A 20,349-nucleotide genomic window follows, 5' to 3' on the forward strand; every position below is an offset into this window, starting at 1 on the left:
TCATTTGCACAGACCTCCTCTTAGCACATTCGGCGGGTTTTGTCATTTGTTATTTGTTTGTTTTCTCTTTAGGTTTATTAATAAAAGCAGGGAATGGTTAGCCTAGGGTAGGAAAAAAAATCTCATCTTTATTTTCACTAACTTCTAATTAAATTTTAGGTTTAACATTTCATTCCACGATAGAAATAGCCATAAATCCAAAGTTGTAATAGCAGTACCTGTATTATCATTACCAATAGAAATCACAGGCATTTTATGTTACATTGCGATTGGTGCAGATACCATGCGAGAAACAGCATTTACACTCAAACTACTTTGAAATTAGACATCCCTTCCTATTTTTAAAGTGTTTAAAGACCAAGCTTGTTTTCAAGGTACCTGGGTGGCTCAATTGGTTAAGGGTCCGACTTCTGCTCAGGTCATGATCTCACAGTTTGTGGGTTCGAGCCCCAAGTCAGGCTCTGTGCTGACAGCTCAGAGCCTGGAGCCTGCTTGGGATTCTGTGTCTCCCTCTCTTTCTGCCCCTCCCTATTCACGCTCTTTCTCTCTCTCAAAGATAAGCTAAACATTAAAAGATAAAGGCTTTGTTTTCAATTTTTTTTAGTATGTGTTTGTGTGTGTGTGTGAGAGAGTGGGGGGAGGGAGAATGAGTAGGGGAGGGGCAGAGAGAGAGAAGGAGAGAGAATCCCAAGCAGGCTCTGGCTGTCAGCACGAAGCTTGACTTGGGGCTCGAACTCATGAACTGCGAGATCATGACTTGAGCTGAGATCTAGAGTCAAATGCTTAACCTACTGAACCATACAGGAGTCCCTAAAAGACCTTGTTTTTATTTTTATTTATTTATTTTTGAGACAGAGAGAGACAGAGCATGAACAGGGGAGGGGCAGAGAGAGAGGGAGACACAGAATCGGAACCAGGCTCCAGGCTCTGAGCCATCAGCCCAGAGCCTGACGCGGGGCTTGAACTCACGGACCGCGAGATCGTGACCTGAGCTGAAGTAGGACGCTCAACCGACTGAGCCACCCAGGTGCCCCAAGACCTTGTTTTTAAAACGTCAACAAAGATGGCTGGCTGGCTCAGTAGTACAGCATGTGACTCTTGATCTCAGGGTTGTGAGTTCAACCACATATTGGGTGTGGAGTCTGCTTAAAAAAATTAAGTGTTAATAAATGACATGCATATTTCAAATTTTCAAAATATTTTGATAGTAGTATTTCAATATCTTGTGCTTCCTTTGCAGTCCTATAAATTTTACACATTTAAAAACATCTTCCTGGGGGCATGGGTGGCCCAGTCGGTTACACATGCGACTCGATTTCAGCTCAGGTCATGATCTCACGGTTCTTGAGATGGAGCTGTGTTGGGCTCTGCGCTGACAGCCCAGAGTCTGCTTGGGATTCCCTCTTCTCTCTCTCTCTCTGCCCCTCCCCCACTCGTGCTCTCTCTTTTCTTTCAAAATTAATAAATAAACCTTAAAAATAACAAAAACTTCTTCCTGAGAAGGGTTCCATAGATTTCATCAATGAGAATTGAGGTGATTCTGCACACACACACACACACACACACACACACACACACACACACACACTTGGTAAGAACTAGTCTAGAGCCTATCACTGACTTAGGTGCCTGATGTGCTGAGACCAGAATTAGGAGGTTCTCCCAAACACACACCCACACTTGTTGTAAAGCTCGGGGCAAGGGAGGAATTCTGCTTCCAACTGCTTTTACAGGATCGCTGCTCCCTGAAGCTGGGCGGCATGCTGCCCTCGTGTTCTGGCTGGCTGTTAGGTGTCTCTGTCACTGCCACAGGGACAGAGGGACTGTGTCTTAGGAACAGTCTGCATCCCCTGTTTCTAGCACAGTCCGTGACACAGAGCAGGTCTCAATAGAGTTTGCAGAGTGAATGGAAATACAAACCAGAAATAAGTCCTTATTGAAACTGACACACAAGTAGTTCCCGTTGGATGAAGTAGGCGCGTGTGAATGCGTGGGCACAAGACAGGGTGGGGATATGGGGGAGAATATCAGAGGGATACGGGGTGCATAAAGCGAGACGTTCTTTTTTCAAAGAAATTCAAAACAGACTTCTGGAGTGTCATATTCTAAGAGTTTTTGCTGGCCGTGAGAAAACAATTCCCCTGTGCATGGCCCCACCCAGCCTCACGTGGCCACCTCCCCCTCCAGTGCAGGGGTGGCTCTCCAGTATATATAAATCTCTGTGAAGCCAAGGCGTGCACCAGCAGGGCCACCCGTCCAGACACCTCCCAGAGGAGGAGAGCTGTCCTGGGGAAGCCTTGCCCGGTCTCTGCACATCACTGCCGCTGCAGGCCCGAGATGCCAGCCATCCAGCTGCTACTTCTGGCCTGTCTGGTATGGGGTTTAGGGGCCAGGACAGCCCAGCTCCGGAAGGCCAATGACCGGAGTGGCCGATGCCAGTACACCTTCAGTGTGGCCAGCCCCAACGAGTCCAGCTGCCCCGAGCAGGGCCAGGCCATGTCAGCCATCCAGGACCTGCAGAGAGACAGCAGTGCCCAGCGGGCAGACCTGGAGTCCACCAAAGCCCGGCTCAGGTCCCTGGAGGGCCTCGTCCACCAGCTGACCCTGGACGAGGCTGCTGGGCCCTCGGCGACCCAGGAGGGGCTGCAGAGGGAGCTGGGCGCCCTGAGAAGGGAGCGAGAACAGCTGGAAAGCCAAAACAGGGAGCTGGAGGCTTCCTACAGCAACCTCCTCCGGGACAAGTCAGCTCTGGAGGAAGAGAAGAGGCGACTGAGGGAAGAGAACGAGGATCTGGCCCGGAGGCTGGACAGCAGCAGCCAGGAGGTGGCAAGGCTGAGAAGGGGCCAGTGTCCCCAGGCCCGCAGCACCCCTCAGGGTGTGCCATCAGGTTCCAGGGAAGGTAAGAATGTGGGGTGAAGGGGTCCCCGAGTCCAGAAGGTGGCATGGCTCATAGTGACCTGTTACAGGTGGTCCAGGCTTGCTCTCCCGCCCTCCCCTCTCTCCCGGAGGCTGCACGTCCAGCATGAGGCAGACGAATCCAGGGGAGCAATCAGCCTCACAGGTTACTAGTCATCTCACTCCTGGGAGCTCTGTTCGGGTCAGCGGTCCTGAGCTCTTGTGGCTTCCGGGACGGTTCTCACAGTGACGGTAAAATGAGAAATAGGAGACCAGGTGAGACGTATATGTAGATGATCAGTAGAAGGTTCCCAACTAGGCTTTTTAGAAAACTACCCCTTCGGTGGATCTTTCTTTGGAGACTGTGATTCCTGCCTCTTGTTGTTAAAATGACCTGACAATCGATTTATGAAATCATGATAGACGGTGGGGATTTTTTCATGTCCTTTCTTGGCAAAATAAAGAGGTGGTGACTCTTTGTCGGGTTCCTCAATATGTTGTCTTTGCGAATTTTCGGCCTCTTTGCCCAATCCGAGGACCTTTGCTTTTAAGTCACCAGGCAACTCCTTGAGGTGGCTCTTTCTAAGATGCTGGGCTGTTCGTCCTTGTCCCTGCTTGAAGGTGAGTCCGTGAGTGTTGGCTGCAACGGGGGGCACACTCTCCCCATTAGTTGGGAAGATAGTATTTGTGTCACTTTTTTTGAAGCTGTGCTCCCAAATGTTCACTGTTGGAGAAGTTTTCCAATCGGGAGGAAACAAGCAAGGAAATCCAGCTGTGGGACAGTTAGTCCAGACTCTTCAGAGATGTCACCATCAAGAAAGAAAGGGGACAGGTGGATTGTTCTAGATTGAAGGAGGCTAGAGAGATGCGGTGGCCAAATGCAGTGCCTGGCTCTGGACTGGCTCCTACATCCAGGGGAAAAAAAGCTACAAGGGACAGGCTTGGAATCACTGATGATATTTGAATATCGGCTGCTTCTACGGTCATGCTATTGATGACTGCTCAGTTTCTTGGGCGAGAGATGGTGTGGTGGTTAGGGAGAGTATCTTCCGAGAGTACATACTCAAGTCCTTAGGGGAAAGGTGTCAGAATGGTTGCAATTTCCTTTCAGGCGGTTCAGCAAAGACTGTAAATATGGAAAGAGTGACAGAAAGGAAGGTAAAAAAATGCACCAAAGTTTTCACAACTGGTGACTCTCTGTGAACAGCACGTGGCGAGGGGGGGGGGACTTATTGTACTATTCTTTCAACTTTTCAAAAGGCTTGGAGATCATCAGAATAAAACAATGGGAAATTATTTTCTAAAAAGGCTTTCTACATAAAAGGCAAAGTCTGCAAATAAGCGAGACTGACAAACATCAAAGCCTGTATGTGACCTTGGGCAAGTCCTTTACCCTCTGGACCTTGACTTCTTACCCCTTACGTGCTAATGAGAATGTCTACTGTGAAGGATGTTTGTGGGGCTCACGAAATAACTCTAAGGTGGAAAGGATTTTTAAAGACCCCTTATTGCTGTAGTTGGAAGAGATTTGATGCTAAATTTTACAACAAAAGAAAATGAGGCCCGAAGGGCCCCGGGTTGCTTGGTGATCAGTGGTCGCACTAAAACTTGCTGAACTCGAGTCTTTGAGCACAAATAAAAGAATTAGTATTAATAGGAACATTATGAAGATTACTTATTTCAGACTGTTAAGCGAATGGAGTCACATTCTCAACAAAAACCCGTGTGTGTGTGTGTGTGTGTGTGTGTGTGTGGAAACAGAGGCAAATAAACAGCCTTTTATTGTCCTGTGGTCATTTAACAAGCCTTGGGGAATTTATGAGATGTGTTCTCTAATTTTACATTTCTTTTTGTTCTTTCCAGCTACTCTACTTTTGAAATAAGGACAACAGCCCATTAGAGTGAACTCCAAGCTTGGAAACTCTTTTTAGCCATGGGTTTTTTTTTCATGAGCAGGAAATTACATTAGCACAAGAACGTAGAGCTGCAAAAGTGGCCTGGAAAGCATCTGATCCACTGGCTCATTTGTGCAGATGTGGAAACTGAGGCCCAGAGCTGGTCCATGGCCACCTAGCCAGCTAAAGGCAGAGCCAAAACTCAAATTCAGTTCCCCCCCTTCCTGAGGTCCAGCAGCCCTTCAGGGACCCTGAGGTGACCCCTGGTTTATAGAACCTAATGGTAAAAAACAGGAAGTGTGCATTTAAACATCAGGGAAAGAAATGTTTGGAACCAAAGATAGGCTTCGAGGTCTTAAATCTGAGGGTAAAGAAAGGGCTTTCTGGGCAGCTGGAGGTTAAGTGCGGCTGTGCTCGATGCAGGGGCAGCAAGAACTGAGGGCGAGGGCAGGGGAGGCTGTGGGAGCCCAGCCCAGGGAGGCCACAGAAGGTGGACTTTTTCTTCGTCTGCCATTCAGACTGTCACCACCGCTGTCTTTATGGTGTAATTGTTACATAGAAAAAAGATCTTCTTAGAATCACAGAAACCCCTTGTTCGTGTGTGTGTGCGCGCGCGCGCGCACGCGTGTGAGAGAGTTGAGATAGTATATATACAACTTTGTCGTAATAATTTTGCAGCAAAGTGTCTGGAAACCTATTAAATAAGCCCCAAGAGAAAAACACAGATTACCACAAGATCTCTCAGAGTCAGTTAGTAGTGTCCCAAGAGAAGCCCACTTTTCCCTTTACTTTGCGTCTGCTTCAGTCTGTACTTCCCAGAGAGAAGCCTGGGGTGGGGGCTTTTATGCAGTGATTTACGTGGGTCTAATCCCAGGGAGATCAGGAATCAGGGGCAGGGGAGAGTGAGTCAGAGAAGGAAAGCGAGCACATAAGGAGGGAGGGGGCATTCCCCAGTGGGTCCCCACAGTGGATGGTGGAGGCTTGACCCCACCAAGCCCTGCCCGGGAGCTGTGTAGAATGAGGGCACCCGGGTGGTTCAGTCAGTTGAGTGTCCGACTTCAGCTCAGGTCATGATCTCACGGTTCGTGAGTTTGAGCCCGGCGTCGGGCTCCGTGTGGGCAGTGAAACTCCTGCTTAGGTTGGGATTCTCTCTCTCCCTGTCTCTCTCTTTCCCTCCCCACTTGTGCTTTCTCTCTCAAAAATGAATAAACATTTTAAACAAAGAAAAAAAGAATGCAGCCGAAGGAGGGAGCATTCACTCGTGGATCCCGCTCCCATGATGCACAGATGTGGGCACCAGACTGGCTCTTGTGGAGTCAGAGAAGCTGGGGCAGGGCAGCGGAAGCCAGGTCCCGGCCGATGACACCTGCACACGACAGGCTGCCACGGCAATGGCTGGGAAAAGGTGGGCAGGACATGGAGGAGGAGCACCGGAGGTGTTCAAGGCAAGGGCTGCAGATAGCAATCCCCTGTGGGGGTGACCACGCAGATGAGAGGTAGCGGGCAGAAGCAGGCAGCACGCTGAGCGCAGTAAATGCGTCGTGACGAAGGGCTTCTTGCGCTCCTGCTGCCCTACTGTTTTAAAACGCCGTTTAGGGGCGCCTGGGTGGCGCAGTCGGTTAAGCGTCCGACTTCAGCCAGGTCACGATCTCGCGGTTCATGAGTTCGAGCCCCGCGTCGGGCTCTGGGCTGATGGCTCAGAGCCTGGAGCCTGTTTCCGATTCTGTGTCTCCCTCCCTCTCTGCCCCTCCCCCATTCATGCTCTGTCTCTCTCTGTCCCAAAAATAAATAAACGTTGAAAAAAAAAAAATTAAAAAAAACAAAAAAACAAAAAAACAAAAAAACGCCGTTTAATGATTATAACGTTTACCCGTACATAATATTTTGGCATGCACATTGATCCCAGAGACAGTACGTGTTGGCGTAACACCCGGGACATTAGTCTGCTGGCTAATCTTCGCTTTCCTGGGAGTTTCTGGCTTAAGCTCCCTAGAATGTGTCTGCAAAGCAGAGGTAAGGGACAAAGGGCAGAGCATGCAGAAAGTTTCCAGAATTTTGCAATAGGCATGAACTTCTCAACCACGGAAGGACTGAATCTTAAGAGAAACAAACAAATAAAAGCCCTAAAAATTTTTTAGCTATTGGATACAATACAGTCCTTAATATTTTCATAACCTCTTTTTGTTTTCTCCCCACGTACGGAAGGAAATATGAGCGATTTTTCAACATTCCAGAGAAATTTTGATTTTGACACATTTTTATCGAGGACATTTCGTTTATAGTTTGAACTAAGAATACTGAGGTTCAGAGAGGTCGAGCAACTTGCCCAAAGTCACACGGCAGGGACGTGGCAAGCCCGAACTAGGAAGCTACGACTCGGGCCCAGTCCCAGTCCCGGCTCCTTCACACAGCTGCTTCCCACCTTTGCCCCCCCCCTCCCCCATGCATCCTCTCCCACAGGCCTCTGTCTTCATGCCAGACGGCTCTGCCCTGGGAGCTCACCATTGCCAGATGCTCCTGGCTGAAACAAGCAAGAAGCAGCCAGCTGACCTGTCAGCCTACCATCCCACCTGCCAACCGAGAAAGGGCCTTGCTGTCGTTCTGGAAGCCATTCCCTGACTTAATGCTTCACTATGATTCTCATTTACTGCTAAGAAAGCAAGTGAGGTGTGGTTCTGGCAAAGAGGGAGGAGAGGCGTGGGGATGGGGCAGAGAGACAGGGGAGAGAGAGGAAGAGAGGGAAGGGGGACGGAGGAAGAAAAGGGCCCTCTGCGCAGAGCTGTGAGGACCTCGGTGGGACCAGGAAAGGAACTCAGCAGCAGCCACACACCGGGGCCACCTCTTCTTTGGCAGCCGGCCAGAAGCCTGGGCTCCCTAGTGTGTGCCACCTGGGAGCTGTGCGTGCCACCCGCTGGCATCTGAGCTCGGGTCCAGGAGTGAGTCACTCCCCCCAGTTCTGAGCAGCTTGTCTGAAGCTGCTGGAAAAGCCTTAGGTACGGGTCTGTGTCCAGTCAGGGCATAGACTCCACGCTGCGGGTTATGTCATGGCCTTTTAGTGTTTATTTTATTTTTTAATTTTTATTTATTTATTTTTATATGCTTGAGAGAGAGAGAGACAGAGACAGAGAGAGAGACAGAGAGAATTAGTGGGGGAGGGGCAGAAGGAGGGAGAGAATCCCAAGCAGTCCCCATGCTCAGCTCAGCTGGGAACCTGACTGGCGACTGAAACTCACCACCGTGAGATCATGCCCTGAGCTGAAATCAAGAGTCAGATGTTTAATCAACTGAGCCCCCCAGGTGCCCCAGGGCCTCTTTTTTTTTTAAAAATGTTTATTTTTGAGAGAGACAGAGTGTGAGGGGGAGGGCAGAGAGAGAAGGAGACACAGAATCCGAAGCAGGCTCCAGGCTCTGAGCTGTCAGCACAGAGCCCGATGCAGGGCTCGAACCCATGAGCCATGAGATCATGACGTGAGCAAAAGTCCAACGTTTAACTGGCTGAGTCATCTAGGCGTCTCCGCCAGGGCCTCTTAATAGAAAGAATCAGGTAGAATGAAAGCACAATATGAGCTGAATAAGTAAGCTCTACCTGGCACCTTCGGGCTGAGGGAAGGTCCCAGAGGAAGGACAAACTTGGACCAGGTCAGGCCTCACAGAGGAAAGTGAGGGCCAGCCCATCGGATAGCAGAGAAGCTGGCCACTTTGTCCAGGCTGGAGCCGAATGGCCGTCTCCGGAGGGTGACCGTGGTGTGGGACACTGGGGTCAGGGACGGCTGCGGAGCCGGCTGGGGGCCTGTAGAGGAGGCTGGCAGAGCACGGAGGGCCTCTGCAGGGACTCTGGGTTCCGTGTTGACAGGGCTGTGGAAAGGTCATGATCGGGCCGAGGCTGCAGGGTCGCAGAGGAACCGAGTCTTGGCTGGGGCAGGACTCCACCAGATGTCCTCACCCTCACACGGCCAACCCAGCCTCCCTCCACACCACCCCCTCACAACTTCCTTCCACAATCTCCCCCCAGCGCCCTCTACTGAGGAAGCTTGACATCGTGCTCACTTGAAAGGAGAAATGCCTCGTTTTTCAGAAAACATATATGGAAGTGTGCATTTGGCACCGAGGGGCCATCGATTTATAACCGACCAACCTCCCCACCGCAGGGAGGAAAGGTTCACAATTGCCATGGCCTAGACAGACCCGGGTTCAAATCCTAGTCCCACCACTAACCAGCTGTGTGGCCTCGGGCAAGTTACTTAACCTCCCTGGGCCTCAGTTTCCTTTTCTGCAAAACAAAGAGAATATCGTCCGCATCAGGACTGTTATGTGGAAGAGAGGTAATGACAGCGAGCTCCTAGCACAGTCCCCGGCTCGCAAGAGGCACGTAGTAAGTGGTGGCAATAATTACATGAGGTGCGGACTGCAGCCCTAAAGCCTTCTTCCATTTTTTTTTTAAAAGCTGTGAAAGTATCAGATCACATAAAGAACTTATATGAAACTGCTTCAAAAGGTAGAAAGAGCTATAAATACCTGTTAATCATCCCTTTCCCCAAAGCATCTGTTTTCAGTATTTCGGGGCCAGTATGTCAGCTGTCTTCGGGCAAGTCTCCTGGGAGAATGCCTGTTCGGGTTTGTTTCCCCCACTTTCTCCCTTCTGTGGGTAAAGAGGGCCTTTCTCTTCATTTTCTTCTCATTGATTTGCAGGCGTGTCCCTTTCCTTTTCTCGGCCTGTGTCTATTTCTCAGTAAGTCGCTACGCCCCGTGATCACCCCGGTCACGTTCACAGGATAAGGCACTGTGCACCAGATGCACAGAGGAAGGGGCCGGCACAGGGGCCGCGTGGCTCACAGTGGCCCTAGTATGGCAACCGTGGGTCCTGGAGCCGAAAGGTGGGGACCTGGGGTGGGGCAAGGGAACTCTCTAGAAGTTTTGTACAGCTGCCACTGCAGTATTTGTCTCTCACCTCACACTGCCTACACTCGCTCCGGTGTTCGGAGAATGAATGGAAACAAAAGAAGTTTGGAATTGCTCTGAGGAATGGTCCGTGATGGTCCAAGGAAAGGTACAGAGGAAAAGCAAACAGCTCACCTCAGGGAGTTTGCTGATTTTGAGAAGTTGCCTCTGCTCAGTCTGAGAGGTCGGCCAGGCACGGCAGGGGCAGCGGGGCGGGGGGGGGGGGGGTGCGGGGAGTGGGGGGGGTGCTCCCCATAGCCAGGGGTCAAGGCTCCCTCGCTGTGTTTTAGGCCTAAGAGAGCAGGCGTAGGGGCGGGAGAGGCAGGTGGAGAGCGGGGAGGTCTGTGCTCCAGGAAGCAGGAATAGTTATGAACCACTCTGCTCTTCCCTCGAAGAGGAAGAGGTCCCTCACTCTTACCTCCTCCTGGTGGCACAGAAGATCAGGGAACCTCAGACACCCCGCCCCTCTGCCATGCTGCCCACAGGCAGCACCAATTCCCTGGCTCAAGTGTGGGGGTCGCCAGCCCTGGATAGGAAGGAGTGGCTGGTGACAGTCCCCAAGTTGGTCTGGGAAAAATACCTGTGAGCTAGTGAATCAGCTGAATCAGCCTCTGCCCTGTCAAGGCAAGCTGGGAGTAAAGAGCAGAGGAGTTTCCTCACCTCTGTAGATCTTCAGGCAGACAGAAGGAGATTCAGGGAACCAAATTCATTTCCCAGGACACTCGCAGAGACATTTGTATCGTCCAAGGGAACCTTGTTCCCAAAGCAGCCTGGAGTGAACCCATGTGACTCCTCAGCCAGCCCATGAATTCCTCAAGGCCATGGACAAGTGTATCTCATTCACCCTGTATCTCCACAACCGGCACAACCTTGCAGTGTAGGTGTCCCGGAGGGGCTAGCTATTTAGATGGATGGGCAGCTCCCTGAGACTGGGGACACTGAAGACCTGCCATGTCCTTGGGGGTGTCCCCACTCGCCCCTGGAGTTTGGGCTGCATAGCTAGGATGCCCTCAGTTGGCCACACATTTTGGCTGAAGGCTCTCAAGTGCTCACACAGCCCACTCTGGACTGGGGGACACCCAAGCAGGAGGATGCAGGCCCTCAGGACAGTCACAGGCCTGCAGAGAGCAGGGCAGGCGGCAGCCGGAGGGGGGCCACAGGTCAGCTACACAGCCCCTCACAAGCCTGAGAGCTTTTTTTTTTTTTTAAAGTTTATTTATTTATTATGCATGTGCACGCACCTGAGTTGGGGAGGGGCAAAGAGAGAGGGAGAGAGAGAATCCCAAACAGGCTCTGAGCTGTCAGCATAGAGCCCGATGAGAGGCTGGAACTCACAAACCATGAGATCATGACCTGAGCCGAAATCAAGAGTCGGATGCCCAACTGACTGAACTCCCCAGGCGCCCCAAGCCTGAGAGCTTCTAGGCTGGATAGGAAGTGTTCCCCACCGCCTTCTGGTACTGTCGTTCACTGAAGAATATGTGGCTGAAGACTGATGAAATGTGGCAGAGCCAGAAGGGTTAAGCATTCCATTGTAATCTGTGCCTGAAAGGCAACTTGAGCTAACAAGTGACAGAAGACAGAATGTCTGCCTGACCTTCTCCACTATGCAGGAGCCCAGCCCCAATCACCACACTGACTGCCCTCAGGGACAGTGGCGTGGGAACCCCGAGTGGGGCGGTCACCCCGGGGGCCGAGAACTGAGATGGCCAGCAAGAGAACAGGCCACTATTCTAAGCATTTTATTCTGATGCTCTGACGTCTGGGCCTCGCATATTAGCCAATTCCTAGAGACAGCATTTGACCCACCTGCCAGCTCGCTTCTCACGCGCAAGCCCACCCACCCAGCCTCTATCAGTGATCACAGTCAAGGGCACCGTCCGCCTGCCCTCATCTCGTCCGAGCCCGGTACCAGACAACCAGGGACAGCCCCTATGCCCCAGGCCTGCTGAAATTATTCACGCCAGCCAATCCTAAACCTGTTTACCTGGCCTGGCTCATTCCTTCCCACAGGAAAAAACAGTAAAGGCTCCTGCCCATGTTCCCCTCCCTCCTGAGTGACCCCTGGCGCTTCCCCATGTGGGCCTTAGGGTGTGGGTGTGCCTTCCCACTTGGGATCAGTGCCTTCTCCTTGGGATCAGTTCTTTTCATCAGCGATCGGCTCCTGATCTGCTGGCCTCACCAGACATACCTGCGGTGGCTGCTGCTTTTTCGTTGGATCCAGGGACTCCTGTAGAACACTAACCCTAACCCAGAGTAGCAGTGTGTGACACGGTGTGGTAACTTTAGGTCTCACCAGTGTCTCCCACAACCCCCTTCCCTTCTCTATGCACAACCCCCGCCCCCGCCCACAAATTCCTATAGGAGCCCTGCACACTTTCTCCTGGTCCAAAACTGGTCTCAGAAAGGGTTCTGACAGCATATTTCAATTGACCATGTAGAGCTGAATGTATTATTTCTTATAGGAACATTTGCATCATGACCAGGAAGAACCTTATGTCATGCAGGGAGTTGTTAATTGTTGAATTTCAGGCATCCCAGAAAATGCTAAGGGCCTTCTGAATATCCCAGAATCACCTGCTAATAAATTAGACCTGCTAGTGGGAATTATTTTAAGGGGCACGAGCTTACTTTATTTTATTTTGAATACCCTACTCTGTGCTAGGCATGTCGCTATGCAATGTACTATTTGTGAGCTTTTTATCATGGAAATCTTCCACACATTCATAACAGTAGAGAGAACATGAACCCCAGTTCTGACAGCTGTCCAATGAGTTGTTTTTTTTTTTAATGTTTGTTTGTGAGAGAGGGAGAGAGAGTGTGAGCAGGGGAGGGGCAGAGAGAGAGGGAGACACAGAATCCGAAGCAGGCTCCAGGCTCTGAGCTGTCAGCACAGAGCCTGAGGCGGGGCTCAATCTCATGAACCGTGAGATCACGACCTGAGCCGAAGTCAGACGCTCAACCGACTGAGCCACCCAGGTGCCCCAGAGGGAGAGAGAATCTTAAGCAGGCTCCATGTTCAGTGTGGAGCCGACTCGGGGCTTGATCCCATGACCCCGGCTGGGGTCATAACCTGAGCCGAAATCAAGAGTGGGATACATAACTGACTGAGCCACCCAAGCGTCCCTTGTTATCTCCTTTTAAAGTTTTATTTATTTAATTAATCTTTACACCCAACATGGGGCTCAAACTCATGACCCCAGATCAAGAGTCACAGGCCCTCTGACTGAGCCAGCCAGGCACTATTTTAAAACAAATCTCAAACATCATCTTATCTCTGGAAGCCTATTTAAATACCATCCTCAACATAGTCATTGGGCCATTCTTCCTCATAGTACGAGTTTGTCTCTTTCTTTTAATATAGTTTCTAAATGGAACGTGGAGACCGTCAACTTCCAGGAACTGAAGTCAGAGTTAACTGAGGTTCCTGCTTCCCGAATCCTGAAGGAGAGTCCATCTGGCCATCCCAGGAGTGAAGAGGGAGACCCTGGTATAAAATTAAATTTCTTCCCTTTTGTACACACGTGGTCTTGATCCGTGACTAGCTCTGTGCTCAGAGCTGGTCAGCCCACTTTGGGGGGAGGGCAGGTCATCAATGAGCCCTGGCAAAGAGGAGGGAGGGGGGAGAGGAAGAGCCCCTCTCTGCCAGCTTTCCAGGGCATGCTGGCAGGCGTCCGCCTTTCCCTAGCAAAACCTTACATCTCATCACCCACGTGGGGGGTGGTGGGCTCAGCTAGGCTGCAGAGGGTGGAGGCTTAGGGAGGGGTGAGGAGTGGTGGGAAGAGGAGAGATATGTTTATTTCACCCACTTGATTGCCACATAGAATTATTTTTAAAAGAATTTTTTTAATGTTTATTTTTGAGAGAGAGAGAGAGACAGAACATGAGCAGGGGAGGGGCAGAGAGAGACAGGGAGACACAGAATCCCAAGCAGGCTCCAGGCTCCGAGCTGTCAGCACAGAGCCCGACGCGGGGCTCGAACTCGTGAGCCGTGAGATCATGACCTGAGCTGAAGTTGGACACTTAACCGCTTAACCAACTGGCTCTGTTACTAAAGGTATCTTTTCTGAACTTTGGGTCCTGAGGTATTGCCCCCTCTCCCAAGTGTTCCCTGAAAGCCTGACTTTAAGGCAAACACTGTGGTTTTCAGAAACTGTGACTATCCGTGTCACGGACAATTATTCCAAGCAGAAGAGCATGTATGGTGGTGGGAAGTTTTGAAATACCCAGAGTAGGGTTCCCTGAGACATGAGCAGCAGAGACTTCCCATTTTCTAGAAGGACATTGAGAAAAGCACAGAGATCCGTTGCATTTATTTCCACTGAATCTAAGTTTTCAACCATTTCTTCACTACATTTAAAAAATTATGTTCAGGTTTTATTGTATTTAAATGGTGCCTAAACTATGTGGTCCATTGGTTAGGGCTTGAAGAACTTCATTTTATAGAGTTTATTATAATGACTTGATTTTTGTTTCTTTTTTTTTTTTAATTAAAAAAATTTGGGGGGGGGATGTTTGTTTATTTTTGAAGGAGAGAGAGAGAGAGAGCGTGAGCAGGGGAGGAGCAGAGAGAAAGGGAGACACAGAATCCGAAGCAGGATCCAGGATCTGAGCTGTCAGCACAGAGCCTGACGCGGGGTCGAACTCACGAACTGTGAGATCATGACCTGGACTGAAGTCAGACGCTTAACCGACTGAGCTACCCAGGAGCCTCTTGTTTCATTTTTCAAAATGAAGTAAATTAGACAGAAAAGTCATAAACAGTAGTATGATGAATACCCATGAGTTCCCACCCGGCTTAAATCAAATATTAGAAACACAGTTTGAAGCCCTCGGTACAGCCTTCATCTTTACAACTGACAGCGAGTAGGAGAAGTTCAATCCATACAACATATTGAGCACTAATATTTACTGGGCATTTACTCTATGCCAAGCACCTAACACGTATAATTACAATTAAAGTTTCCAATGTCTCTACTACCCAAAACACTATACCCCTTTACAAATGAGAGAGCCGAGGTTGAGGGGGCTGAGGGACCTGAAAGTCACACAGCCAGCGGATAGCAGAGCCTGACTTTAAAAGTTTTTAATTGGGGCGCCTGGGTGGCGCAGTCGGTTAAGCGTCCGACTTCAGCCAGGTCACGATCTCGCGGTCCGTGGGTTCAAGCCCCGCGTCGGGCTCTGGGCTGATGGCTCGGAGCCTGGAGCCTGTTTCCAATTCTGTGTCTCCCTCTCTCTCTGCCCCTCCCCCGTTCATGCTCTGTCTCTCTCTGTCCCAAAAATAAATAAAAAACGTTGAAAAAAAATTAAAAAAAAAATAAAAGTTTTTAATTTATTATTTATTTCTGAGAAAGAGAGAGTGCGAGCAGGAGAGGGGCAGAGAGAGAGAGAGAGAGAGAGAGAGAGAGAGAGAGAGAGAATCCTAAGCAGGCTCCATGATGTCAGTGCAGATCCCGACCTGGGGCTCGAACTCACAAAACCGTGAGATCATGACCTGAGGCGAAATCGAAAGTCGGATGCCTACCTGGCGGAGCCACCCAGGTGCCCTGGCGGAGCCCGAGTTCAAACCCAGATGCTCTGTCTCCGGCCTTCTGGCTTTTACCGCTTCCACGTGGTGGAAAGGTGGTGGAAAGGCGTTTTACGCGTCGGTTTGCCTTTCATTCACCAGGATGCGGAGAACTGGTTTGGGTAGGGGAGCCGCTCACCCTGAGGAGAGCTGAGACAATCACGGGCAAGTACGGCGTGTGGATGAGAGACCCGAAGCCCGCCTACCCCTACACCCAGGAGACCACGTGGCGAATCGACACCGTGGGCACGGACATCCGCCAGGTGTTCGAGTACGACCTCAGCAGCCAGTTCCTGCAGGGCTACCCTTCCAAGGTTCATGTGCTGCCCAGGCCGCTGGAAAGCACGGGCGCCGTGGTGTACCGGGGGAGCCTCTACTTCCAGGGGGCCGAGTCCAGAACCGTGATCAGATATGAGCTCAACACCGAGACAGTGAAGGCTGAGAAGGAAATCCCCGGGGCGGGCTACCACGGGCAGTTCCCGTACTCCTGGGGCGGCTACACGGACATTGACCTGGCTGTGGACGAGACAGGCCTCTGGGTCATCTACAGCACCCAGGAGGCCAAAGGCGCCATCGTCCTCTCCAAACTGAACCCGGAGAGTCTGGAACTTGAACGAACCTGGGAGACTAACATCCGAAAGCAGTCAGTGGCCAATGCCTTCATCATCTGCGGCCACTTGTACACCGTCAGCAGCTACTCGGCACCCGACGCCACCATCAACTTTGCGTATGACACGGGCACAAGGCGCAGCAGGGCCCTGACCGTCCCCTTCAAGAACCGCTACAAGTACAGCAGCATGGTGGACTACAATCCCCTGGAGAAGAAGCTCTTTGCCTGGGACAACTTCAACATGGTCACCTACGACCTCAGGCTCTCCAAGATGTGAAAAGCCCCTCCTACCGGGAGGTGATGCGGAGGGCTCCTGAGGGGAGAGCCAGCCAGCCGAAGTCCACGCGGCTCTTCTCTGCTTTCTGAGCTTTCGTTACTAATCCAGAAGAATGCGCTTCGTCGCCACATCTGTGTGGAAATAGCCACCGGGGGGTTTAGACGGTTTCACAATACATATTCTTTTCTTCTGCCAGGTTTCACGGGGCTGTTGACCCAAAACGGTTCAAGTTTGGTGGTGAGTTGGGGCCAAAGCTCTAATGCATAGTCGTCTCATCGTGAAAACTACAAGGCTTTCTGTAAAAGGCCCTCCCTGGCTAAAAGAGGAGAGTTTGGGCAGAACAGCTCGCCCCGTCGTGGCGTCCAGGGTCATTCCCCGCACGTCGCACGGTTACCATTAGCCATGACACAAAGCGGCACTTCTAGAGGAGGGACAGCTCCTGCAACCTGTGCTGAACATATGCATAGTCGGCTTCTAATGCTTCACGTGGGGTCCAGTGGGTGCCACATAACCTTTGCCCTGGGAAATAAAGTGATCTTACACACCATCCACCTTGAACTTTGTGGGATACTTTGCTTAGGAGGAGAGTACGGATTCCAACCATCAGATAATTCCTTTGGGTTGGGAGCTGTGATTGCCGGATGCTAAGGGTGTGTGTGTGTGTGTGTGTGTGTGTGTGTGTGTGTGTGTGTGTGCGTGTGTGTGTGCGCGCGCGTGCGCGCCTGCGTGACTGAGAGGCCTGCACCTGGTTTTGAGGTGCCATCCAGGATGACACCAGCCAAACAGTGGAATTCACCTCTCCCCCGCATCCCATCTCCTGGTGCTCGTGGCCTTTCCCAAACTGTCTTTTCGTCTTTCCCCAGCTCACCCTGTCTTCACCCTGGCTCTTGTTTGCTGTCATGGGCATGGATTTCATAAACCACAGCCTCAGGGGAGCAAATCTTATGCCACTAATTTTCAGTAACCGAACTTCGTTGCCCTCTCGCGGTGCCATCGTACCTAATGGTAGAATACCCCGTCTTGCCCATTCAGCTTGGACTCTGTCCCACTAGCAGGTCTTCAGTCAACTCGGGTTTTCCCTCTTCCTCCTCCGGCTGGCACCTGTGCTCGAGAGAGCCAGGGTGTGGGCACGGGGGCACGGAGGGAAAGGAATCCAGCCAGGGTTTCCTATCACAGCTGCTTTTAGTCATCAGCGCAGGGTCCAGAATTTGCTGCCCACACGCATGTCTCCGTATCCAGTTCCGGTCCCAGTGTGCTCCACATTCTGACGGCCAGCCCCATCAGGTGGCCTGCTTCTAGCCTGTTCTTGTCCCATCAGGAGCTCTCCTGCACCCCCGGAAACCCAGGGTGCTCAGGCCCTTTCTCCTAGATCGACCTCAGTTTCCCTTTTGCTCTCCTGTGGACGCAGGGCCACTTCTCTTGGACCTTCGCCACCTACACAGGATTTACCTGGACACAAGAACAAGTTGCTCTGCCTTGTCATGCCCCAAACCGTGTGGGACACAAACCCTGACAGAGATGCTCTAGAATCTGTGCTCTCTTTTGCTCCCCTTTCCCCTTGCTTCCCCCAGGCTTTATGTAGCCAGCAGGGGTGCGACAGTCGAGCCCTTTATTTATCTTCTCAAATACCGTTCATGAGACCAGGGCTCAGCCTTTGGATTTCCAAGAGTGCCAGCTCTTAAAAGTCAAACCCTTGACTTTATTTTAATTAAAAAAAAAAAATGTTTGTATAGGGGCACCTGGGTGGCTCAGTTGATTAAGCGTCCAACTTTGGCTCAGATCATGGTCTCACAGTTTGTGAGTTCAAGCCCCGTGTTGGGCTCTGTGCTGACAAACCTGGAGCCTGCTTCAGATTCTGTGTCTCCCTCTCTCTCTGTCCCTATCCTGCTCTCTCTCTCTCTCTCTCTCTCAAAAATAAACATTAAAATTTTTTAAATGTTTATTTTTGAGAAAGACAGAGAGAGAGAGAGCGTGTGAGCACACACACAAACGGGGTCGGGGAGGGGTACAAAGAGTGTGCTTTGGAAAGTAAGATCAAGAATTTAACTTTTCTTCCCCTCTGAGAGTCGATCCTCATCCAGGCTATGCATGCCACGCCTGTGGAGGAACGGGTGTGATGTCTCTCCAAAGGTATATTCGTCAGCTCAGTCCACCATAACAAGGGCCACGGATGGAGGGGCTAAAACAACAGGATTTTTTCTCTCACGGTTCCGGAGGCCAGAAGTCTGAGATCAGCGTGTCAGTGGACCTTGTAGATGCTGCCTTCTCCTTGTATCTAAACACCGTCTTCCTTCTCCTCTGTATGTGTGTGTCCTAATCTCCTCTTTTATAAGAACAACAGTCAAATTGGATAGGGTGCACCCCCAATGACCCAACTTTAACGCAGTTACCTCTGTAAAGGCCCTATCTATCTCCAAAGGTGGTCACATTGAGGTCCCAGTGGTTAGAGCTTTGACATATGAATTCGGTGTGGGGCACGCAATTCAGACCGTGACAACTAGATATCAGCCCTGCACCCCACTGACAGAAAGCCCAGAAGTAGGAATGCATGAACTCATTCACCCCTCTGAGCACCTGCGGCTGCCGGGTTTTTGAGTGAAAAGCGGAATGTGAGGAGACACCTTTGGGTGGGGAGACAGGGGAGGCAAATCCTGCTTGCACAGACCTGCCCAAGACTCCTGTTCTTTCCTTCTCTCAACTCCTGCCTCTGGGATAGAAGAAGGGGATGGACGAAGGAGGCACAGAGGGAAGAAGGAAACTCTTTCTTCGCTTAGCTTCCAGGACATTAGACTCTCCCTACATCACTGATTGCTCCTTCTTGACCTTTTTTGCTGGTTCCTCCCTTTGCCCTGTATTAGTCAGGAAACAGAACCAGCAGGAGGTACAGACGCTGGTAGGAAAAGAGATTTAGACTGAGAAATTGGCTCATGCCAATTGTAGAAGCTGAGAAGTCCCACGATCTGCCTTCTGCGAGCTGGAGACCCAGGACAGCTGGTGGTGTCGTTTGGTCCGGGTCCAAAGGCCTGAGAGTTGGGGGGGGGGGGGGGGGTGCGGCGGGAGTTGATGGCATAAATCCCAGTGCAGCAGGAGGGAAGACAGATATCCACACTCAAGCAGGCAAGCAGGAAGCAAAAGGGTGAATTCCTCCTACCTCCAGCTTTTTGCTCTATTCAGGCCTTAAATGGATTGGATGACGCCCACACGCACCGGGGAGGGCAGCCCACTTTACTGAGTCCGCTGAGCCAAAGGCTAATCTTGTCTGAAGATCCCCTCACATCACACCCACAAATAATGTTTAATCTGGGGACTCTTGGGTCCAGTCAAGTTGACACATAAAATTAACCAGATAGCCTCGATCTCTTAAGATTGAAGTGTGTCTGGGCTCGATTTATGGTCTCCTCATGACCTACTCATTCTTCTGGTCTCAGCTAGCGTCATGGCTCTAAATGCCACATCTATGCTGATAACTGCCCCCCACCCCCGATTTATACCTTCAGCCCAAACCTTACCCCTAAACTCCAGATTCATATATTTATTTGCACACTTGATCTCTCCACTTAAATGTCTATTAGGCAGGGGCATCTGGCTGGCTCAGTTGGTGAAGCATGCAACTATTGATCTTGGGGTTATGAGTTCAAGCCTCACCTTGGGTGTAGAGATTACTTAAAACCTCTTGGGTGTAGAGGTTACTTAAAACCTCTTGGGTGTAGAGATTAAAAATAAAATCTTAAAAAAATTATCTATTAGGCATATCGAATCAGCAAAATTTGAATTTCTAAGTTTCCCTACCCCACCCCTCTCAATCCTGCCGAATCTGTTCTTCTAGGAGCTGGTGGAAATTCCATTCCTCCAAAATTGCTCAGGCCAAAACTCTTGGAATCATCCTTCACTCGTCGCTCTCAAAACCCCACATCAAATCCATCAGAAACTTTTGCCGGTTCCATCTTCAAATATGTAACTGTAGACTCTGACTGCATTTCTCACCACACCAAATGCTAATTGTCCAGATTCCCATTGCCTTTTTCCTGAATGGCTACACAGCCTCTGAGGTGATTCTGTTCCTTCCTCCCAGCCAGCCTTCTCACAAAGCAGCCAGAATGACCCCATTAAACTATTAGGCAGATCGTGCCTCCTTCCATGGCCTCCCAGCTCAAAGTCAAAGTCGGAG

The 20,349-nt window shown here is 50.7% G+C and overlaps 1 protein-coding gene across 1 annotated transcript; it reads left to right on the forward strand.

Annotated features, from left to right (window-relative positions):
* The first annotated feature begins 2,218 nt into the window (after positions 1-2,218).
* MYOC (myocilin) lies at positions 2,219-16,728 on the forward strand. The gene is made up of 3 exons (XM_025926323.2): positions 2,219-2,899; positions 13,093-13,218; positions 15,397-16,728. The coding sequence occupies exons 1-3, from the start codon at positions 2,338-2,340 to the stop codon at positions 16,179-16,181; spliced, it is 1,473 nt and encodes a 490-aa protein (XP_025782108.1). The 5' UTR covers positions 2,219-2,337; the 3' UTR covers positions 16,182-16,728.
* Positions 16,729-20,349: the final 3,621 nt, after the last annotated feature.

This window comes from Puma concolor, chromosome E4 (genome assembly GCF_028749965.1).
Source record: "Puma concolor isolate L17-30 chromosome E4, mPumCon1.1.hap2, whole genome shotgun sequence".
Taxonomy (NCBI): Eukaryota; Metazoa; Chordata; class Mammalia; order Carnivora; family Felidae; genus Puma; species Puma concolor.